At 41.1% G+C, this 22,529-nt stretch overlaps 1 protein-coding gene across 2 annotated transcripts in view; it reads right to left on the bottom strand.

Moving 5' to 3' along the window:
* Positions 1–22,529, bottom strand: part of LOC138611755 (uncharacterized) — a 204,625-nt gene that overhangs the window by 81,242 nt on the left and 100,854 nt on the right. For both annotated transcript variants that reach the window (XM_069684984.1, XM_069684982.1), the window contains 2 exons: positions 7,936–8,055; positions 140–307 (listed from right to left, as the gene is read on the bottom strand). In XM_069684984.1, the coding sequence (XP_069541085.1) occupies positions 140–307; positions 7,936–8,055 (288 nt within the window). The remainder of the gene's footprint in view (positions 1–139; positions 308–7,935; positions 8,056–22,529) is intronic.

Below are 22,529 nucleotides of genomic sequence, written 5' to 3'. Positions count from 1 at the left end.
GGAGGTTGTACAATAACTCTACATATGTGTGCAAACAGAAAGCGCAGCAGTCTTTGTTCCTCTGATGTCGTGCTTCCTGTCTATTCCTGGTAATCATTCTCTCCCTGTGGGTGTCTGCGTGAGCTGCTGAGTAACTCACTCTGAGTGAAGCGTGGAGGATTGTCGTTGACGTCACTGAGCCTGACGGTGACGGTGGTGGTCCCAGATAATCCGCCCAGGTGGCCCCCCATGTCCTTGGCCTGAAGAAGCACCAGGTACTGGTCCTGGGTCTCCCTGTCCATGTCGGGCACAGCGGTACGCAGAATACCTGAGAAACACACATACACACACACAAAGAGGTTGGCAGTGAGGCATTTAAAGGAGTATGAAAATAAGGTTTTTACTGTGTCAAAACGGCACAAAATGCCTGTAATATATCAGCGTGGGATTAAAAGGTTCTTTGATCAATATTTATGACTCAATGATTACCAGCTCTGAACCTTTTGGCTTTCAAAATCCCAATTTCTGGCCTGTGCTCCGTTTTGGAACAAAGGCTCTCAGCATGTTGGGCCCTGATCCAACTCTGTTCACATTTTTAAATACAGAGTTTCCTTTACAGAGTGGGATCGCAACACCTTTGGTAATATGATAGCTTTTCTTTTGGCCAAGCTCTTGTAGGCAGTGCTTTCTAATGGGGCGTACTTTGTAATAAGTTTACAAGCTGTAAGTTATGACCTTGTTAAATAAGGGCTAATGCCAGAGGAGGTGTCCATTATCAGGAATTTATAGACGTGAATGCCAGAATAGCTTGCTTCCTCAGCCTCTATAAAGTTCTGCTTATTGACACCTCGAAGGGCATTATCCCGCTTATACCAGGTCACTTGCAAAAGAAAAACAACAGGACCACTACGTTAAGTTACTCCGTTTCCCTGGTAATGCGTGAAGGTCTGACTAATACCTGTAAATGTCATTCACGTCCCATAAGGTTCTAATGCAATGGAAACGTTGTTCACTACTCCAGTAAATAGAACAGGTCTTAGCTAACACTCAGCAAAAGATAGAGATATTTGTTGTCCACGGTGCGGCTCATGTGGAGTGCTTTAGCTCAGCTATTAGCCACAAAGCTAACAGTATGCTAGCAAGACTCAAAGTTAATAACATTACATACAGTTGATAAAAAGTAAATATAATGTGTTTAACAACAAGACTAGCAAGCTAACCAGTCATATCATTGCTCCTTAATCCACATCAAGATTTTAATGTCAAATTATCAGGAATTAATGGATACCCTGCAGCCAATCAGAATTGAGTATTCACCCAGACTATGCTCTACTGTGGTAAATTGTGGATGCCATTAGGTCCAGCTTGTTTTCTTTGTCTCTCAATCCAGCTCTTTAACTCATCACCAGTTCACATGTTTAACAATTGCAGACCTGGTTGACCTCTTACCTTTTGACTTGTCCCCGTCAGAGGCAACTGGACTAACTGTTTTCCAATAGTACAACACCTCACCTGTTTTATAACCAGACGTCTATGCAGTGCTGGACCGAGAATCTTAATAGAGATCTTGACCTTTATTAATGACTTACTTACTTTTATAACAGCACATCTGATTGCTCATTATGAACTCAAAGAGTCATGACCCTGTATTACAGACTTCATCAGGACTGCGGTTTTACATGTTAGTAAGTCATTAATAAAAGGTCACGGGTTCCTTGCTTTCCAATAAGCCATTTAGCCTGCGGTTATGAGTGTTGTTATTTCATGGAGGCTGGTCCAGATGCCCTGCAGATCGTTTTAGAGGGTAACTGTTAAAACGGTCGATTGGAGGGTCTGCTTGATAAATTAAAGAGACACAAAGACAAAAGTTGCTGCAGCCAAATAGATTTTTTTTTTAAAACTAGGCAACAGAGGTCTTCTTTTTGATTACTAGGGATCAAGGAAGGCTGTTAAGTTAAATACTGCTGCACTTCTGTGCCTTTGATTGATTGTTTTCTAAATTGCACATTTATTACCTTTGATGGACTTTGGGCAACTTACAAGTTATTATGGCAGACTGTACTGAGCTGTTCCTGTAGCTATATTTTACTAATTTTATTTCGTTTTTCTAATTTTATCTTTGACAGTTAATTTTTTCAATCTGAATATGTAAAGCACTTTGAATTGCGTTGTGCATCGGTGTTTGAAATGCACTACATAGATAAAGCTGCCTTGCCATGCCTAAATTTGCCGGTATGAGGCCTATATATTAACCGATACTGGGCCAATATAATAGCTGAATTTAGGCCAATACATTAGCCGATATTGGGTCAATATATTAGCAGATATTGGCCCAATACATTAACTGATATTGGGCCAATATATCAGCTGATATTGGGCCAATATGGGGCAAATATATAAGCCAATATGAGGCAAATATATAAGCCAATATGAGGCAAAAATATTAGCTGATATTGGGCCAATATATTAGCTGATATTAAACCAATATATTAGCCGATATTAAGCCAACATATTTGCTGATACAAGGCCTATATATTAGCTGATATTAAGCCAATCTATAAGCTGACATTAAGCCTATGTAATAGTGGATATTAAGCCAATATATTAGCTGATAATAAGCCAATATATTAACTGATATTTAAGCAATATATTAGCAGATGAAAGGCCAATATATCAGTCGATATTAAGCCAATATATTAACTGATGTTTGGCAAATATAGTAGCTGATATTGGACCAATATATCAGCTAGAATTAAGCTAACCAATAATATTAGCCAATAATAAGCCAATATATTAGCTTATATAAGGGCAATACATTTGCAGATATTGGACCAATATATTCACTGATGTTTAGCCAATATATTGGTTGATACAGTATAAGGAGAATATGAAGTATTATCTGACATTAAGCCACTATATTAAATGATATTTGGTCAATATACAAGCTGATAGTTGACTAGCCAATATTGGGCCAATATATTAGCAATTCTTTTAAAAAGAATTTTCTGATCGTGATCAAAAGTTTTTCTTGTTTATGTGAAATAAAAATAATAATAATAAATGCATGTTGACTAATATATAAACTTAAATTCCTAAATATCAATATTGTATCAGCCTCATGAATACAGTATCATTTAGGCTATGATTACTGATTCATGAAGCAATACTAAATCATTCAGCAGCCATCAGTAAATCCATTAGTTATACTTTGTAGAGAGTGCCTTATTAGAAAGTGGTGCCCACTTCTATTAACTGCTGTAGTTTACTCTTCCTCATTGTAATAATAGGGCTGTACTTTAACTGAGGAACTTAATTTATGTAAACACAAACAGGCTGTATGCTGAGCCATAAACCTGTCAGTGCTGTCAGACGTTCCTTGATCGCTATCAAAGGTAATAAAGTCATCAAGTTGTTGCTGTTTAAACCCTGTAACATCGATTAAAATGTTTTCAGTCTCAGTGACATATCAAGTTCTTCTTAGTCGTCTTTTAAATCCCTTTTGACAATTTCAAAATGCACTGTCATCAAGCAGAAAACACGACTGATTTCTCTGCAAATGTGACAGCTTTCCTCTTTTTTGAAGACACTCAGTTTCTATTTGACAGCACCAATATATAACTTAATGTCCCGTTAAAGGCGCACAAACACACACAACACAAATACTGTACGTGAGGAGGCTCATATGGAAAAGATGAATCACCACCAAAGACATCCAGACATGCTGACGGAGCGTAAAATGTCGCTCTGTATCTCACGCTCTTTAACGGCACACCAAGACGCATCACTTACACCCGTTCAACATCGATCACCACCTCCGTGTAAATGACCTCATTCTGCTACATGTGATTGGACAGTGCTCATCAGGTGCACCAGCCAGACACAGCAGGCCAGGATGACTTGGCAGCTCAAGGTGAATCACATTCAACTCTGAAGGTTGTTTTGAATGCTAACGAACGAGCAGGAAAGCGTCTCGGTTTCTGAGCAGAATTCATAAACAAACAGACTGAATGTACGAGCAAATGTGCTTCTCCTCCGAGTGCACATCCTGAATGAGACGTTTGGTGATGGAGCCAGCGAGGAGCGGGGTGATTGCAGAGGGGAGATAGAGAGCGGGGAGAAGAGAGCGGACATGTTCAGAATACTAAAACTTGTCTGGTAGCAGAGAGTCACGGCTAATTCACACAAGGCATATAGTCCTTAATTAGCATTTCACAGAGACGCAGCTGTAAGTGCTTGTTGCGGAGGTCGTCACATATCAAAGCAATCAGTTACTAAACATTGACATTTAAATAGGTGAAACTTAAGTATCTGCTTTATTTGACCTGTGTGATCATGCATATATTTATATGTTTATAAATATGTTTATATACAGTATAAGTAGAAAGACCCACCCAAAACTAGTTAGCCCTTTAAAGATGACCTAAGCAACAGGGAAAAGGCGACTGAAAAATAAAAAAATAAAAAAATAAAAAATTATATTTTATAAAAATAACTACTATCAAACAAAAATAATATTATTATTCATTGATATATAAAGTTAATGTTGGAATAAAGAAAATGAGTGAAGACATAAAAATTAAAAAACAAATTAAGGTAAAAATAAATGAAAAGTCTTTTTCCACATTTATTTTCTTCGTATTTACACATTTTAATTTACCAAATTATTTTTTTATTTGTTTTTATATTCCAACATTTATTTATTTATTTACAGTGTTGGGTAACATTACTTTAAAAGTAACTTGTTATGTTACTGCCTTACCTACTGAGAAAACTAACCCCCTTTGCGACTTGTTACTGCCAGGACGACGTGTAGCCTACTGAACGTCTACCTTTGACTGTATTTACTCTACAGTCATCACACAGCCTTGTTTATGGCCCATAATCTGTAACTCTGCAGCCTGATACGACAGACGCAATATAACCTTGACAGCTCTTTATTATGCTAACAATCTGTATTAGTATTAGGCACAGCTGTTTCCATGACAATAAGACAACACAGGCTCTTAGTCCCACCAGTGTTGTGGAGCTGTGTTTAGCTGCAGATTATTCTTCACATTTGAAGTCGAGCTCTTCACAGCTGACGTGTACCTATACCTCCAGACACAGCTTACATTTCACTGTGATGTTGTTCTCGTCCCTTTCGCCCAAAAGTCTAAAGAATGTGAATATTTCCACAAAGTAAATTATCCTCTCTGCCATCTCGCTAGTTAAGTTAGCTGACACACACACGAGTCTGACCTGTGATCTGAATTCCCGCACGTTCTCATCCGAATGATACATTGTTGCAAGTTAAAATACACACACACACAGCACTTTCACCATGACCAGCGCTTTCTAATCTCGGCCAGGTCTTCCCGGATCCACTCGGGTATTACACATAATTTTTAACAGACCTGGAACCCGGTGGTTATAGAACGAAACCCGTCCGGATTCAGGTGGACCCGTGAAGACCTCTACATTCAACTAGCAAAACAAAGGTATCTACTACATGTGACCTGTGTGGACGTGCAGGAACATCATGCTCTCACATGCAGACAAAAAATAACCTCTGCAGCCTCCTCTGGTGTTTATGTGCTCATTGTCACTCAAAGCAGCATCTGAAGCATCACAGTTAGAACTTCACTTCTGCTCCAACAACAACGACTGCCCTCCGAGGTACGGAGCTAAAAAAAGTAATCATAATAAAATGTAATATATAAATAAATCTCTGCACGACTAAAACTTGAGAGCCCTTGGGTGACATGTATGACACAAAGACCCATCAACCACACACATACAGCAGACAGGTCCTTTGAGCGCCCCCCCGCCCTGTAATCCATCCTGTGTAATAGTTCGCAAACCTTCGCTGACATCTCTCTTTGAACACATGTCTTTTTGTTTTTGCCTCAGCCACAAATAATAACATTAGGCTGCAGCTGTGTTTTGTTCAGGCCCTGCCATCATGGATTCATTCCTGCCAACTCATACTGGAGCGAACCGGGGAGGGGGAACAGTGGGAGAGGTGGGAGATAAATGTGTGTGCGTTGTGTGTGTGTGTTTGAGAGGAGGGTGTTTTAGGCGGCACAAGAGGGAAAAGAAAAGCGAGAAAGATTGATGACTAAGTGTGACAAGAGAACGAGGGATGCACAGGAGGGAAAGGCGTTAGTTGGGTTAGTTTGTATGTTATTGTGTGTGTGTTCTGTGTGTGTGTGTGTGTTGGACTTAAATGTATGTGAGTAACAGAGTGAAAATGAACAGAGGGGAAAAAAAGAGTCAGGTACGCTTCTCTGTTTTGCATGCAGCTCAGCATATTCTCAGATGCTTATCTCCACCTGTGTTTGCACACTCATTCACACCTGCATGCAAGTGTGTGTGTGTGTTTTAATATGTCCATCCGTTCTCACCATAGACTGTATAAATAGTGGATAAAGCCACAGTTACATCAACCATTTGTTTGTCGACTGCTTCATAAGCCTCTAATTGGACATTTTGCCCGTCGCCATGTTGGCCTTCTGGAACTAGAGGTGACCGTATTTGGAAGAGAGGGTGGAGCTGGAGAGGAGCGATGGGTTGGCAAACGCTAACTTATCAAAGCTAAACAGTCTGTGTCTCTGGCTAAATCATTAGCTGGTTAATTAGACAGTCAACCATTGTGTTACGAGTATAATGAGATTATTTTTTTGGGTTGTAGCTGACCAGAGTTTATTTCTCTGGCTGAATAAGCTTAGAGAGCTCGAGGAACGTAGCAGACTCGCCAGGTGTGAGCGTGAACTACGAGTTAAGTAAACAAACCGGGTAATCAGTCTTCTAATCGCTCATCACGGCCCGTTGTCTTCTCTGAGGGGGTGGAGGGAGGGAAAAGCCAGCAACAATCCTGACTCCCATACACAGGTCGCCACAAACAAATCATTATTTTGGAAGCACTCAACAAGCGAACAAGCCATTTTCACTCATCGGAAAAGCTGGTGCACAGACTTCTTGGACTGCAAAACACAGCCGAGAGGTGAAGTTCAGCGACTGAATTAGCTGAGGGGACACCTCAGCAGACAGCTGGCAGCACCCAACTGTCACTCAAAGTGACCACGCCCCTTATTATGAATATTTAAGCCTTGATATAATTAAAACAGGTGTGTTCTGTACTTTGTAAAGCACATTCAGTTTTGTTTTTGATACTGCCCCCTCCTGGTTATTTATCAGCATTAGCTTTTGAAGAGTGAATTTCCCTCAGAGCCAGTTAAGTGTGGTCGAGGACAGACTGCTTCTCCAACTGACCCTTCGCTAAGCCCCTCCCTTGAACAGCCACTGTCCAATCCTACGTTAGCAACCGTAACTAGGTGCGGGAGGCCCGTCGTGAAATTCTTCAATAAATATCAAGAAAAGTAACACCATGTGCTTATTAGAAGACTTACAACTGTTAGCTAACTGTCTCGCTTTGTCTCAGCAACTCATTGCAAGGACAGTATAGGGTGAACTGTATAAAGAATAACTAACCGTACAGTTGTCAGAAATCGAAAAATTAGCTGTAGAGACAAAAATGTTTTTTGTAGCAGGCTGTAAACATGTTGGATTCTGCTGTAAAGTTGGGCATTTTAAAAAGGGATTGACTCACTTTTGGAGCCAGCCTCAAGTGGACACTCGAGGAACTGCGGTTTTTGGCACCTTTGCTTTAGCTTCATTTCTAAGCCCTGAGGTTTGCGCCTCGTTTCTCACATGTTCAGCACTTTGTGTGTGTGTGTGTGTGTGTGTGTGTGTGCGTGTACTCAGGACTAAATGAATTCACTTACTTGCTCATACAGTGTGTGTGTTTGCGCTTCAACATCTTGAGTATATTTGCTTTTGTGCAGCGTGTGTATTAGCTCTCCGACAGCTGGGCATCTTTAACATTACTCCGCCCATGTGTGAGTGACTGTGTATGTGTGTGTGTGTGTGTGTGTGTGTGTGTGTGTGTGAGACTCTCAGATATATAAACACACTCACCTGTCTGGGGATCGACTGAGAAGTACTGCTGGCCCTGCACCAGTGTGTACACGAGCTTGGCGCTGTTCCCATAAGTCGGGTCATCAGCATCTGTCGCTGTCACCTGGATTATAGACGTGCCTGCAGGGGAGGAGAGGAGAGGAAGGAGGGAGGAAAAAGTGAAGAAATGATAGAGAGGAAGCAAAGAAGGAGGAGAAAAGAAGAGAGTGAAAAAGGGAAGAAAAAGAGAAGGTTGAGTCGGAGCTAAGTGGACAGGAAACAGCCGCACTTTAAGAGCATAAGAAAGCTTTAAATCAAGTCGACCTCCGCTCTCCTCTCCCACTCCTCCTTTTTCAATCTCTTCCAGACGGCAGTGTGACAAATACTTTATTTACCCCTCCTTCTCCCACCACATCCCCTGCGTGCTCACCTTCCTCCCCCTCTCCCCCCGTCTATTCCCTCTGTCTCACTTCATTTCTCTTCATCTCCGTCTCCAATTCCCTTTAGCTCCCGCTCTCAATCGGACCGTCTGTCTCTTCGACGGCCTCCGTCTCCATCTCTTAAATCTGTCTTCTCGCTACGGCTCGCAGAGTGTCAATTTGGCAGGAATGTCTTTAAATTGTTAGCAAAAAATTGAAATATTGAAATACGCTTAACACACTTCATACGTAGAGGAATCTTATATGTCTATATTTATACGAAAGCAGAGAGAGACGACTATTTCCACTGGGACTGGAGCCAGACAAGATAGGAGGAAGACGGGGATTGTGGGAGCAGCTGCTACTTTATTCCTGATCAAAGTCATGACAGTATCACTACGGGAGGATAGGTGGAGTGTGTGTGTAGGTGTGTGTGTGTGGGGAAACAGGGAGTTGGGATCATCTGGTTGGTGATCCACTACAGGTAGATCAGAGGGTTATTGACAGATGGTGGATGTAAAGTGTGTAAAGATTGCACCAGAGGGAGCTCGGGAGATGGATTGTGGTGTGTGTGTATGTTTCTGTGAGTGAGTGAGTGGAAAATGTCATGCTAATTGAAAGACTCTGCTCGGTCTACATGCTGGAAAACTGACAAAATTAGAGTGGAAAATGACACATTTTCTGCTGCTTCATACGTCTACTTAACTGTATATATTAAGATTTTACATAAAACAACATATAAAGTTTTTAAATACAAAGTGTGTTAAAGGTAAAACCAGTGATTCCCAACCTCTTTTGAGCCCCTTGTTTCAGATGTTCTAGCATTTCCTTCCTAAACTTCTCAGATGTTTCATTATAAAAAAAAACAGTTTCTGGCTTAAAGAGGCAAAATGATCTCCTCCATTAATCGCCAATTTAATATGTCGGAGGGGTTTGCGGGCACTGGCCCATGGTCAGGTCTCCTAATGCAAATTGAGCCCAGGGGAGGGACCAGGCTAAGAGTGGTTCAAAGACCCCTATGAAAAGGCAAAGCGTGGTACAGCTACTTCGCCCTGGGATCAGGGAGACCAGGCGTGGGGGGGATGCTCAATGGCAAGTACTTGCTCATGGAGCCGCTGCCTTGTTGAGCAGGTGCATTGTAAATAATTATTCAATATTTTACAAAAAGAAAGATTTGAATGATCTCAAAGATTTTCATGTAAATAAATGTCTGTTAAGTCACTATCTATCGCTGAATAAGGCAACACAATGGTGATTGAGCCTATGGCCCACTGATGAAAGCCTTTCCATTTGCAGTATTACAGACTGGGTGTCTGGTGCAACTTTCGTTAAAAAAAAAACAAGTGGCGCCCAGTTAGTGACGCGTTTTCCATCACCCAGCAGTGGTTGGTCTGCCAGAGAGGGTAGGCGGAGCTAAGCGGCTGCTTTTCCGCTATCTGCAAGTGTTGCGAGTAAACAGTAATCTACTATGGCTGAACAAACAAAGAAAAGATGGATGACTACAGATACAACTTCAAAAATAAGTGAAAATCCAAAGAAAAAGAAACAAACTCGACACTCAGATGAAGGCAAACAGTCTAAAAAGGAAAGCGACCGTCAGCGAGGAAAATCAAGAGTTCCAACCGGAGCCAACCATGGACGTCACACATGCAGCACTGTCTGGATATCTGGGACGTGTGCTCCCGCAATTACCATTTATCACCACAGGTGCTGCCAAAGAAATCTTCGAGATTTTCACTTTAAATACCAATTAATGTTGCTTCCTTCTACTGTCCAACCCTTCTAATGATCTCATGACCTCTTAGATTCAGTGTGCAGCACTTTGGAGCTTGAGAAACTTCTGCTTCCACATTTTGCATCAGTTTAGCAATCAATATGTCCAATGTAATAATAACAATAATACTTGCACTGTTATTTTTTAGACATTTTACTTGAGTATCTCATCTGATAATTTTGGGCAAAGTGTCTGTTGGGAAACGACATCTTTATCAATGTATCTGTGAGGACAGCAACTTTGCAGCAGACTGTGAACACTTGTCGAGACAAGTCAGTCAATAGCATCGTTAATAAACCTTCAGTCTCTCTTTGAATATATGCAAGACGTGTCTGACCAATATACACGCTGGTGAAACACAGGAAACGCTTGACTTTTGACTGTCCAGAGAAATTAACAGAGCTGCTCCCAGCTGCAAAGGTTATTTGAAACACCACATATAGAGCGGATATATCTAATATATAAATGTAGTGGATGGACGTGAGACAGCCCGAGGAAGATTCAAGATACCAAAAGTAATATTCAAATTACCACTGCGTCGTTGTGTTACCTTTAATGAGCACTGGCATTTCAGAGACGGAGAGATTGATGCCAATTGCTGCACCTGATGCATAATCTCAGGTTAAATTATTGATTCCTCATTGATTAACTGACTATGAGTATGAGTACACAGTGCAGACTGTATACAGTTAGCAGCAGGGAATGAGCCGCTGTAAGTAAAAGTGAGGGTAGGTAACATGAAACGGAGACGACAGTAAAGGCCCTTTATTGTGTCTCAGATGTTTGGCTTAGTTTTAATCCGTGCTCACTTTTGATTTCTTTCCTCATTCTACATATTTTCCAACCAGCTAGAAAAAGAAACTATTAGACTTTCAGTTTTTATCTCAAAGCGCTCCCCTCTACAGCAGCTCCTCTCCGTCTGACACAGACTTAAAAGTGCCTGCTATTGAATCTCTTTATGTTTTAGGCTTTTCTTCACTATGGATTTTACAGATAAGAGCAGGGGGGCATGAGCAGATAAGTAGACAGAATGTTTCTTTTGACAGCAGTAGAAATTAATCAGACTTGGGGATCAAACAGTTTGGCTCTGAGGTTGATGCAACAAGTGCCGGAGCAGGGAAAGCGATTGGTATGCAGCCTGTCAGCCGTGCTGTACAGCAGTCACACTCCACAAGGATCAAATATTCACAGTGACGCGCATCCGACTGGAACGCACGTACTTACCATCAGGCGTCTGTCCTCTGACAGCGGGTAGGAGAAGAAATTCTTCCATACATCTTTTTATAGATATACAAAAATATGATTTCAGTATTTGTGCTCAAGGTTAAACTTTAAATGTGAGCCACAGTCTGCTCACATGTTTGTAATAAGTTGAGTGAAAGCAACTAAAAGCAGACACAGATTTAAAGCAGGGTCTGGCTCGGTTCCAGAGCACCTCGCGTCAGTTTCCACAGATGAGACACCACCTCCCCCACCCTCGTCCTTAAATGTCTCATGTAACGAGCCTTTGATAGGAGCCTCACAGCGGCGCCGACTCCTCAGTCACGCGTGCCGCAGAGCGCCTTGGTAAATATTGAATCGTCAAGTAAATATTGGATCCATGATTGACTGAACAGCTCAATCTGGAGACTGAGCTGCCATGAGGAGGAGACGCTCATACGGCAGCTGATAGGATTACTAAAGAGCGCTCGTCTCCGTTGCGGCGTCTCCCCGGGCTCGGCCCCGGCACGCTGCTGGCAGGGTCATTATTCTAATCTGAATTAAACAATGGAGTGCAGGAGGGACCTTGATGTTCGGGGAATCCATAAAGAGGCAGATGGAGAGGACCTCGGGCCAAATCTGCCCAACTTTTCTAAACTAACCAGTTAAAGGGTGAATTATTAAGAATAATGGCCTATTTTTTTGGCAAATTCTAAAGTTTTCCTGAAAGCAATTCTCGGCGCTGTTAAAAGGCGAAGAGCGCTCCTCAAAGTGGAACCCATTTTCAAGGGGCAGAGCAGAGTGTAAATGGAGATTAGAGCACTTTTTGTACATACAAACTGTTTCCTACAGGCACTCGGCAGCCCTGCTCTGAATTTCAATCTCACACAGTCATTGTCACTCCAACGTCTCGCTGCAATACGAGTGCAAAAACGACCCCCATCCCTGCCTCCACCTCGTATTTCATCCTCACTCCGAGCACTCCTGTCACATTGAACATGATCTTCCTGCGGTCACAGGAATATTATCAGGTCACCGCGGCTGTGACATGCGCTCTGTCACAGATTCGACACTGAAAATGAGATGAAAATCAGTCGCAACTCGTCTAATAATCCTCCATAATTTCTTATTAAATCTGAAATGGGATCCTTTCTCACATTACTCGCAGCGACACTCAAATCCCACACAGCATCCCTCTGCTTCTAAAGAACGACTCGGCTCTGCTCTCATGAATTCGGTTGATAAAGTGTACTGTGGTTTTTGGGTGGTAAACATTATCTGATACACAGACGCAGCCATACATCACTGCCAACACAAAGCAGGCCTGTGTTTAAACAGGAATTCAAAACTGTATCCTCAGATTTACAGGGGATTTTCTACCAACTGAGGTCTCCATGCTCTACTTTTGATGGAGTCCCCCCCCCCCCCGCCCCGCCCCCCTGGAAACAACACTTTTTCTTAACCAGCTGGCTGAATTTATTGGCCATTAAAATGATTTCACAGAGCGCTGCTTCCCAAACTGGGTGGTTTCCTTTTCGTGCCACAAAGCAAGCAGGGTCTGTTTGACCAGCTCATTGCTGCTAATTTTTGTTGCTCGATGCCATATGGAGGAAAGAGACTGAAGGAGGATGAATACATTATACATAAACACAGAGACCTCGCTGAACTCTTCTATATCACCCCTTTCCCACCAAAATTGTGGGATGCCGATTGTCTCTTTTCCCATTGCCAGTGGAGTATACTGCTTTCAGTCTACTGCGTCACCATCTGACGCCACAAACGCGCCGGAGACATTGTTAGTAAACAGTGAAGATGTTACGGGGGTTAGGTCTTTATTACTCATTCAGTCTGTTTATCAAACTTGGCGCCGACAAATGTGGAACGATGTTCGAGCGCTGCTCGGATGGAGATTGGCGTAATACGTAGCTGAGATGACAAGGAGTCGCAGAAGTTACCAACGGAGCACAGCATCGCGCAGGAAAGGGGGCGGAGATTAGTGCGTCGACCCGGGTTTTTTGTTCCCATCAATGCCGATCGGAGCCGAGGCGATAATTACCCAGGTCTACTGCAGAGTCATTGTAGCCGATTGTAGCATTTCCAACAAAGCAAAAAAGCAGAGTGTTAGCGGATGTTAAGTTAAAAAAAACACTTAAACCGGACAATTTTAAGTCAGCTTTTAAAGACTCTTTTCTCACTGAAACATGCTCCTGTTTCTCCACCTAAAACGCTAATCAACTAATCTCTGTCTGTTAACTGCTTACTGTTGTCCTGTGCATGTTGTTGTCATTTCGCTGCTGTTTTATGTCTTGCCTGTTTGTCAGACTGCTTGCGTATGCTTTGTCTTGTTTGGCTGCTAGCTACCTGCCCAATGCTTGCGTACTAGACTGCATGCCATGTACGTACTGCCTGTTGTAAATGTTTTCATGTGTGCTGCTGCCTTTTGAAATTTAACCTATCCCCATTCCCTCAAGAGGCTTTGCCGTTTGCCAGGCTGCCTTTGTGAATAAGAATTTGTTCTTACTGTCTTGCCTGGTGAAATGGAGGTTAAATTTAAAAAAAAAAAAGTTAGTGGGTCTTTGAGCGGTGGGAAAGGGCTTAAGTTGTCATGTTACACCTGCAATTAAAAGACATGGCTCAACCTCAAACTGCGCTCCAGAGAGGATCCTCTACAATGTGAGGAAGAGACCCACGATGTTTAGAGCGACCTGGGGAGCCTTCATAGATGCTCTACCTCGACTGAAATGTGTTATTTTTCTCTCTGGACCAGATTTTATTTTCTCTAAATGCTCTTTGAGACTGTTATGATTTTTTATGACCTTTTGACTGAAAACAAAGAGCTCAGAACAAAACCAAACACAGGGATTGGGGTGGGGGTTAACCATAAAATCTGGAATATCAGACGCAATCTGTTTTTGGTGTATCCCAGAGGGGGAAATGTTTCCTATAGCTTTATATTAATAAAAACATGTATACAAGTTATCTCAACACTATTTCAATGTATTTTCATTTAAAACATTCAAAACACACAAATTACAGCCCGCCATCTGTTTTCATCATGCTGAGTTTGCAATCCTGCTAGCCGCTGGTGCTGTAGCTAGCGGTAGCTGGCAGCCTACAGTGAGGTTGATTGTTGTGAGGGTTAGTTTAAAACAGGAAAACAGTACTGCTGCATATTAAATCGGAGACGTTGTCGCGGCTTGGACCCCGAGACAGTTTAATGCGGAATTGTGATGTCACCACTTAACAACCGACAACTTTAGCTAGATTATAGCGCCACCCGTTTATAGGACGCAGGCCACTTTTTAGAAAAAAAGAAAGTATTAAAAGTGCGTCTTATAGACCGAATTTTATGGTACTTGTGTTTTTTTTAGTATTTTGCTGTTCCTTTTTGGTTTCTTCTTTTTAATTTGTTGTGTGTGTTTTTCTTTTTTCCTATTTCTACCTTTGTAAAATATCGGTACAGATCACAAGGGATGTGCCTATTTCTCTATCAATAAATAAATCATAAAAAATAACTGGAAATGTTATTTTTATTGGATTGTACTTAACGGACCACCACAAAATAGTCCATAATTAAAAAGTTGGCAATAGGGTTAGTGCATGCGAAAATGTTTGAGCGCTTTACTTTGAAATCCCAAACTAAGACCAGGGCCCAGCTGTTCAGAAGTAATCTGATTGGATTGCGGCCATCAGATTGGATCGAATGTTCAGAACGGGTTGTTCAAAAGAGAAAAAAAAAAGGATTCTGAAATCTGATAAGATCAGGTAATCCGGGTTTGGGTTTTATCTGGATCAAACCTCCTGTATGTGTTCTTTAAAACTTTAGAGGAGGCTTAAAAAATCTTTGATACAAAGAAATCAGGATTATCCTGATCCCAGCGGAACAGATTCACGCTGGACCAAAACGCAGTCAAACTTTTAAATTGGTCAAACTATTCAACATTCGTACTTTCTCATTTATACTGTAGACATTTTCTATATTTTACACATGTGCAAGGTTTACCCTGCAGTAGTCATTTTATCATATTAATATGCTACATGGTGTGTGTTTAAACAACCTTGAACAACTTGTAGAAACTGATCTATCTATCCATCAGTGAAAAGTGTACATTTATCATTATTATTCTATTCTGTTATTGTCAGTATTATGTCCTTTGCCATTTTTATCCATCACTTGTTTACCCTCGTCCTTTACTGTCCTTTACTTTGAGCCGTTGTGACAAGTGATTTTTCCCCAATGGAGGATCAATATCGTTTCTCTTATCTTATCTTAATTGCTTACTACGGTGACATAGCAGATAAAGTAGACGTTAGGGTTGTCGGTGATAGGAGGGGGAAGCAAACAAGAGACAGACTGAAAAGCAAATTTACACCAGGACTAAAGATGACACTTTAACGCTCACTTATTTATGGCTGTAAATCTGCACATTTGCACCGTACTGTTTTTGCACCACCTCTGCTCATCATGTTTAAATTTGCACTACCTCCATACAGCCACTACGCAATGTTGCAGTGTATAGTTGTAATTTGAATAGCCTTTATTTTTATTTCGGTCCCTAATTGTATTATTTTCTCACGGCCTTATGGGGGGCTGGGAAGGTTGGGTTGACAGGTGTGATTTCATACGTCTTGTAAGCTACTGGATGCCTAAATTCAAACATCAATCAATCAACTATATTTATAAAGCTCCAAATCATGACCAAAGTTATCTAAAGACACTTTACAATTAGAGCAGGTCTAGGCCGTACTCTGTTATATTATATTATTTACAGAGACCCAACATGAATCCACCATGAGCAGCAACATTTGGCAACAAGGAAAAACTTTCTTTCAACAGGCAGAAACCTCGAGCAGAACCACTCATGATGAACAGCTGTCTGCCTCGACTGGATGGGCCAAAAATGTTAACTGTTAGGAGCTTTAATTTTGTGTGGGTTTTGGCGCCCCTTGTGGACAAAGTATGTAGTATTTAGTCCCCTTAAAGCTGCAGTAGGTAAGATGGAGAAGAGAGCGGACTTTGCTCCAAAAGTTGAAAGATTACAACCTCCAAGTCCCTCCCTTCTCTCTCCGTGGCGCTCAGTCCTGCCTCCAAAGCCCTCCCCGCAAAGGAGGCCATCATGCGCGTGCATGCTAGTAACCACAGCAACTGAAGGAGCCAGATATACACTACGTAAAAACGTGAAATGAAAACAACAGTAGCCGTTGTATTACACCACCAACACTATCGAAGCAGATACACATCAAACCAGCGGAAATCTGTGTTTTTGCTGTGAACGGTAATCTACAGCTAATTCTATTTAGCAAAACCACCAGCACCTAGTTTGCTAACAGAGACTGTGGAAAAAACAGCGCCGACTAAGCAGTAACACACTGATGTTGTGAACATTTAGCCATGAGAGCACAGGCACACAGAACTATCAGGAGAAAGTCTGAAACGGTAACACTGCCTGGGCACAAGCATATTTTCAGCCACACTGCCATGAAACAACGCTGAACAGTAGCCACATTGACAACAAGCTAACGTTAGCCCGACTGCAACATCAACGTGACACAACGTCAAAGTAACTGCAGACATCTTAGCAATGTAAAACAAATTCAGCAGAAATGAAGCTGGGGTAATTACCTGTCGAGCAGAACTGTCTAACTCAGCATCGCTTTTTACTCCTCTTAGGTCCCTTAGCTTTCTTCACCTCGGGAATGTCGCTCCACTGTTTACTCTCGTTTCATTTCTGTGTCAGTCCGACTCTTTCTTTTAAGCTTGCTTTTCCTCATTTCACTTCTTCGGTGTAACGGTCTTTGTAGTGTAAGCCTAGTTGGCAGTGGAGGGATGGGCAGTTTTTTCATTCCTGGTGGTTGTTTTTAAGCCATTGTGGACACAAACCGGCTGACGCTGCGTACACTGAAGAAATTGAGCTTGACCGTGTGTGCATGCGAGGAGTAGTGGTGCTGCGCGGCGAGTGATTGACAGCGGCCTGAGAGACTGCTCGGCTCTGATTGGTTGTGTGTTTCGGGAGTTGGACTCTCACAAATGCCATGAGGAGCAGTAGGAGGAGCCAGAGGAACATGATTTTTTTTTTTTACATTATCTCTCTCATGTACTACTGCATGTTTAAAGTGACAGTTTGAGCAAATATGACAAAACGTTAGTTTTAATAATGTTTAATAACCTACTACAGCTTTAAGAGCTCTGGTAATTCGATCAAATCCAGCTTTATTTTGAAAAACCAGGACAAAAGTAAGATTGGTTTGCTAATCCTGTATAGCAAACAATTGTCTTTAAGGTCAACTTGTGCAGACATTAACGGCTGCTTTTTGGACAGCTCCTGTTTGCTAATAAAGCAGTAAAAAGCTCTAATAATTCTATTTAAATTCCAAAATTTTAACTCTGTAAAATGTGCAAGATTTGAAGAAGGGAATATCGATGGTAGGCTCTGTAATTGGACAGAAAAGAGCTTTTGCTGGCAGAGGTAGGGAAATTTGGGTTATTGGGTTCACGTCAGCTCGTCACAACTTTCAAAAGTGTCAGAAATGTTCCTCATGTGTTAAGAATAAAAGTCTTAGCTGGTGGAAAACTGCTCTTCCATCGTCCCAAAGAAGCAACACGGAAAACGTGACTGGAATGTGAACAGGCTGCTCCCTAATAGGAAGATTATGCCTTCTTTTCATGTCGTACAATTCAAGCTGTTTCTATTTGTACTCCTCTTTGCGTCTACTTTTTGTGTGCTCAAATGATTACATATATTGTATTCAGTTGGTACCATCTGTGTGCTTTACATTTACATGCACGTAATTATGCAACATCTGCAAATACTGCGATAAAAACAATAGTCTGTTTAAGCCACTTACATGATTACATAACCCCGAGCTCCCCGTGCTAATAATCAGCACATTATCATTCTGGAAACCCAAAATGTGTTCTCTGTGCATAATTACAAGCTGCACATCTCTTAAATCAGACGCCGCAGATGAGCGTATGCACTGTATCAATGCCGCTGCTGAATGATGTCTGCAGGTATTTAATCAACAAAAGAGGAAGGCCTCATACATCCTCCAAGCAGCTGTGAGACAGTGTTATTAAAAATCAAACATTAATCTCACACATTACACATTCTGCCTGCATTGCACTTACATTTTGCTCCCATTCGCATTGGATTTTTGATTTTTTTAGAGGTCTGACGAAGCCAGCCATGAAATCTTCCCTGGCTGGACGGAGCAGGCGAAAACAGAGATACAGTTTGATGCCAACGAGTCATAAAACTGAACAGAAACTAAACTGCTCCCAGCAAAAAGTGGGGACCAAATGCTTTAATATAAAACTTCTCTGGAAGCAGAATATGTTGAACATGAATAAGTATTGCATTAACTTGTAAAATAACTTTACACTTTGTGTCCTAAAAGTCTGATAACACCATAAATCTACATTGTTATACAAACATGTTTTATGGAGGTGAGAGCTGTGAACGCGAGGTGTGAAGTGGTCTACATTTAAAGCAACTATAGCGGTGCCTATGTCCTTCACTTTGTGCCGCTTTTAGCTTCGAAGGCCCTTACGAAACCATATCTAGGTGTTACGATCTGAAAAGGGCACCGATTAATCCCCAGAGTCTTGTATTCTGACTCGAGCATGGACACGGTCAGACATGCAGAGGGGAACATTTCCCTCCCTGCACCTGCTGAGTTTCTTTGACTTTGCAAGAGCCAACGAGTCTGGAGACCAAACGCAGCAGGGATGAAATAAGGCCCTCATTAACATTTTATATGGACGTGCATTGATCCACTTGTTCTTTCATTAGACCTAGAACAGGCCATTCTGCTCTGTTTTATAGCTCAGTATGTTCTGTGCTATACCTTTACAATCACTCAACACAAACAATGTCACAAATTCAGAGCCCGTAATGTTTTACAGATACATTTTCACCTCGTGTGTAAAACTTAACCTTGACTTTAAGCCACAGTGTTGTTAAAGAGCAGCTCCAGTCATGTTTTAAGACGTATAAAATGTTCTGCTTGAAATAATAAATTGTGTTTCATATCTTTTTCTGCAAAATACATTTAATTACCTTGTAAAAATCCTTCCCCCTACTGCCTCATTGAAAATTCCCGACTCTGCCTAGTCCCCGCCCACTATGCACATTTCCAACCGCCCCCCTTGAAAACAAAACACGTCTCTACCATTGTTTAGTACCAACTAGTTGAAACTTAGCTGGCTTGAAATGTAGTGAGTTTACGATGACGGATACAGCTGGCTCACGCATTGCCGAAGTGGTTGCCATAGGTTACACTTTATGATATGCGTAGCGTCACCCCGTCCATTAACGGGATTGGCTCCTTAGGTTTGTGACATCTCAAACCTGCCAATCTGAAAGCGTGTTGTTCAGCCTGTCCTTGGTACACTGCAGTTTAAAAGCAGTTTGCTGCATTAAATCCCCCAAAACAAGTCTTCCCATAACTTTAAATATTCATAACTAAACACCGCAATCCATAAATTATTATATTTACCTATCACTAGTCAGTCCAATCCAGTTTTACTTTGAAAAACCAACTGGTCCCCAGGGGCAAACAACTGTTTCAGATTCTATCAGTGCTTGCAACATGCTAGTTAGCTTGTTTGCTAACTAAATCAGGAATCAAACATAAATCATGCCCCTAGGCCCGACTAACAAACAATAAATAACAAATAACAACATATATTAAAAAAAAAAATTTAATATGAAGCTAAGTGTTCATCTATAGCCCTGTATAGCGATTCCGTAACAGTGCTGCTACGAAGCTCCGCTGTTACGCCGCCTTTGCGATGTGTGTTTTTGCGTGTGTTTTTACATTGCGGTCCGAGCTAGTGGAAGCAAAAGGCACGCAATGTGTTAACAAACAGCGCAAGCTTCACATGGCCCTGTTCTGCCTTGCTGCTCCATCATTTACACTTATGCCGTTTCGCCTCTGTTACACCTGCACTAATTGATCGTGTTGATTTTACTCCAAATGGGACACAATATTACAAAATTCGCATCCTGCTTAAATGAAGAAGACTTGAATCTACCGCTGAGACCATAAACTCATTTAGGAACACATTTGAGGGAATAAATGGACTGAGAAGTCGGCTCATTTCCTCCCAGCAGAATCGCCCCTGCTGGCTGTTAGAATGAATGCAGATTTAAGGCACTTCACTTTTGAAACGGAGAGGCTACATCCACTTCCTCTATACAGTCTGTGTGTTTCATCGGATTTGATTGACAGTGACCAAACAACAAAGCGTTTGGTGATTGGTGCTTGTTCAAACTGAGCCCCGCCCACTTCAAAACGATGACAAGAGCAAGATACATCTGTCGTATGAAATAACCACAATTGAGTCCTCATCACTCACAGTAAAAAGCTGAATGAGAATATAAGACGTCAGGGCCTTGAATATGAAACGAGACATAGAAAACTTTAATTTTAATTTTTGAAGAATTTAGATTTTACATCTCATTTTCTGTTTGAATGGAGGGAAGAGTTTGTTTATTTTTTTCAACTTAAAACCCCTCTATGATGGAGTTCATGTAAATGTTGGAGCAGTGACATCATCATAGAGATTGCTGCATTAGCTGTGACCACAGCGGCGATACGCAGCATGAATAGAAAGCAACAACTTTAGAGGACAGCTGATCAAAATTCAGGACTTTTGATATAACATTAAGCATTCAGGCTCCATCTGTAGTGGTAAATAAACTCTGCACTCTGTATTCTGAAAACTGTCCATGCATTGAGCCCATTGCATTATATTGAAGCTCCTGAATGCAGCAGGTTTCCCCACCATACAATACCCATTTAAGCAGTCATTGTGATAAAGGCTGAAATGCTGTGTACAAAATGGTAACACATTGTGAACGTTATCGTAATGTTATGGCTGCTGTGTTGTATAATGGCTGTAGAGCTGCAGCTGTCAAAACCTCATATTGAAAACATCTATGGCTACATTAACAAGCTCATTGTACTTCAAATATTAATCCACGGAAGTGCTTATCATAACAGGTCTTTATATTCCACTTCATCTAACAGATGCTGCGTGCATTATCGCTTTTATTTAGCTGAAAATAATTGATCATTTCTATTTGTTTATATGTTACATTCTTTTCAAAGTAAAAGGATGTTTCTGTGCAGGCTGCTCAGACCACAGATTCAAAGCTGTTGCATAAAATACCTTGAAGCAATTCATCCCTCTGAGATAGAAATAATAAAACACAGTCTCGCTGTGGTCAAGTGGGACATCCATCATTTTGGAGGCTGACAGCATGGACTGGCTCGTGCTTCATTCTGATTAAACAGCAAACCAATAAAATGCTACAGCCTATTTTATGTACAGAATGTGACTCCAATAACCCGCTCAATCAAGGTAAGTTCTTATCCCAGCTATTAAGATTATTTTTATCACTTTTGCTCCCATTACTCAATCAAAACCTTCAGATTCAAAACTGAATTTCTGCCAAATAAGCCACCAGAACCTCCCCCAAATCCTGCATTGTGATTATGTAACCTCATATTTAGCTTTGCACAAAGGTTACCTGGTCACACTGTGATAACAACAACCCCCAGGTTGGCTTCTGTTCTAGGGATTAAATGTAATCATCTTTCTTTCATGATAAATGGAACTATTCACAGCTGTCTGGGTGGCAGATGGTGCTGAAAACTGAATTTATTCATGGTTTTAACTGTGTTAGAGATGCAACAAAACGGGGTTCTGTGGGCTACTGAGCTCAGATCACAGCACACAGTTCAGATGATCATGTTAAAGAACAGCTTTCCTTACAGATACAAACTAGTTTATGTACAAGAGTTCATTGTTTAAAGGGGAAAAGAACATCGAGCAGACGTCTCTGTGTTCTTAATAATAATAAATGTGTGACTAAACAATCTATTAATAGATAAAGCAAAACAAAAACAATAAATAATGTTATAAATTTGTAAAACTCATTATAACACATTTTTTTAATTTTGTTACTTATTAAGTTAAGTTAATTGTTATTTCAACATGTCCTTTTGAAAAAAAAATGGTTTTATTAAATGATTCAATTTTTTCAATTATATTTTTGTTATTTTATAATTCTGGTCGGAGTACTTTTTCTGACCCCCTCGCCTTTCAGCCAATCACATGCAGCCTCGCAGCAGGCTGCTTGCAAGCTAGCTTTTTCCATTGCTACAACTTGTCGATGGCATTATCCATCCATAGTCCATCCATAATTACACCC

Source organism: Semicossyphus pulcher, unplaced genomic scaffold (assembly GCF_022749685.1).
Source record: "Semicossyphus pulcher isolate SPU_LCO1_2020_fin unplaced genomic scaffold, fSemPul1.0.p SCAF_7, whole genome shotgun sequence".
NCBI classification, from domain to species: domain Eukaryota; kingdom Metazoa; phylum Chordata; class Actinopteri; order Labriformes; family Labridae; genus Semicossyphus; species Semicossyphus pulcher.
The sequence above is the reverse complement of the archived record's forward strand: the minus strand, read 5'-3'. Positions and strand labels throughout refer to the sequence as shown.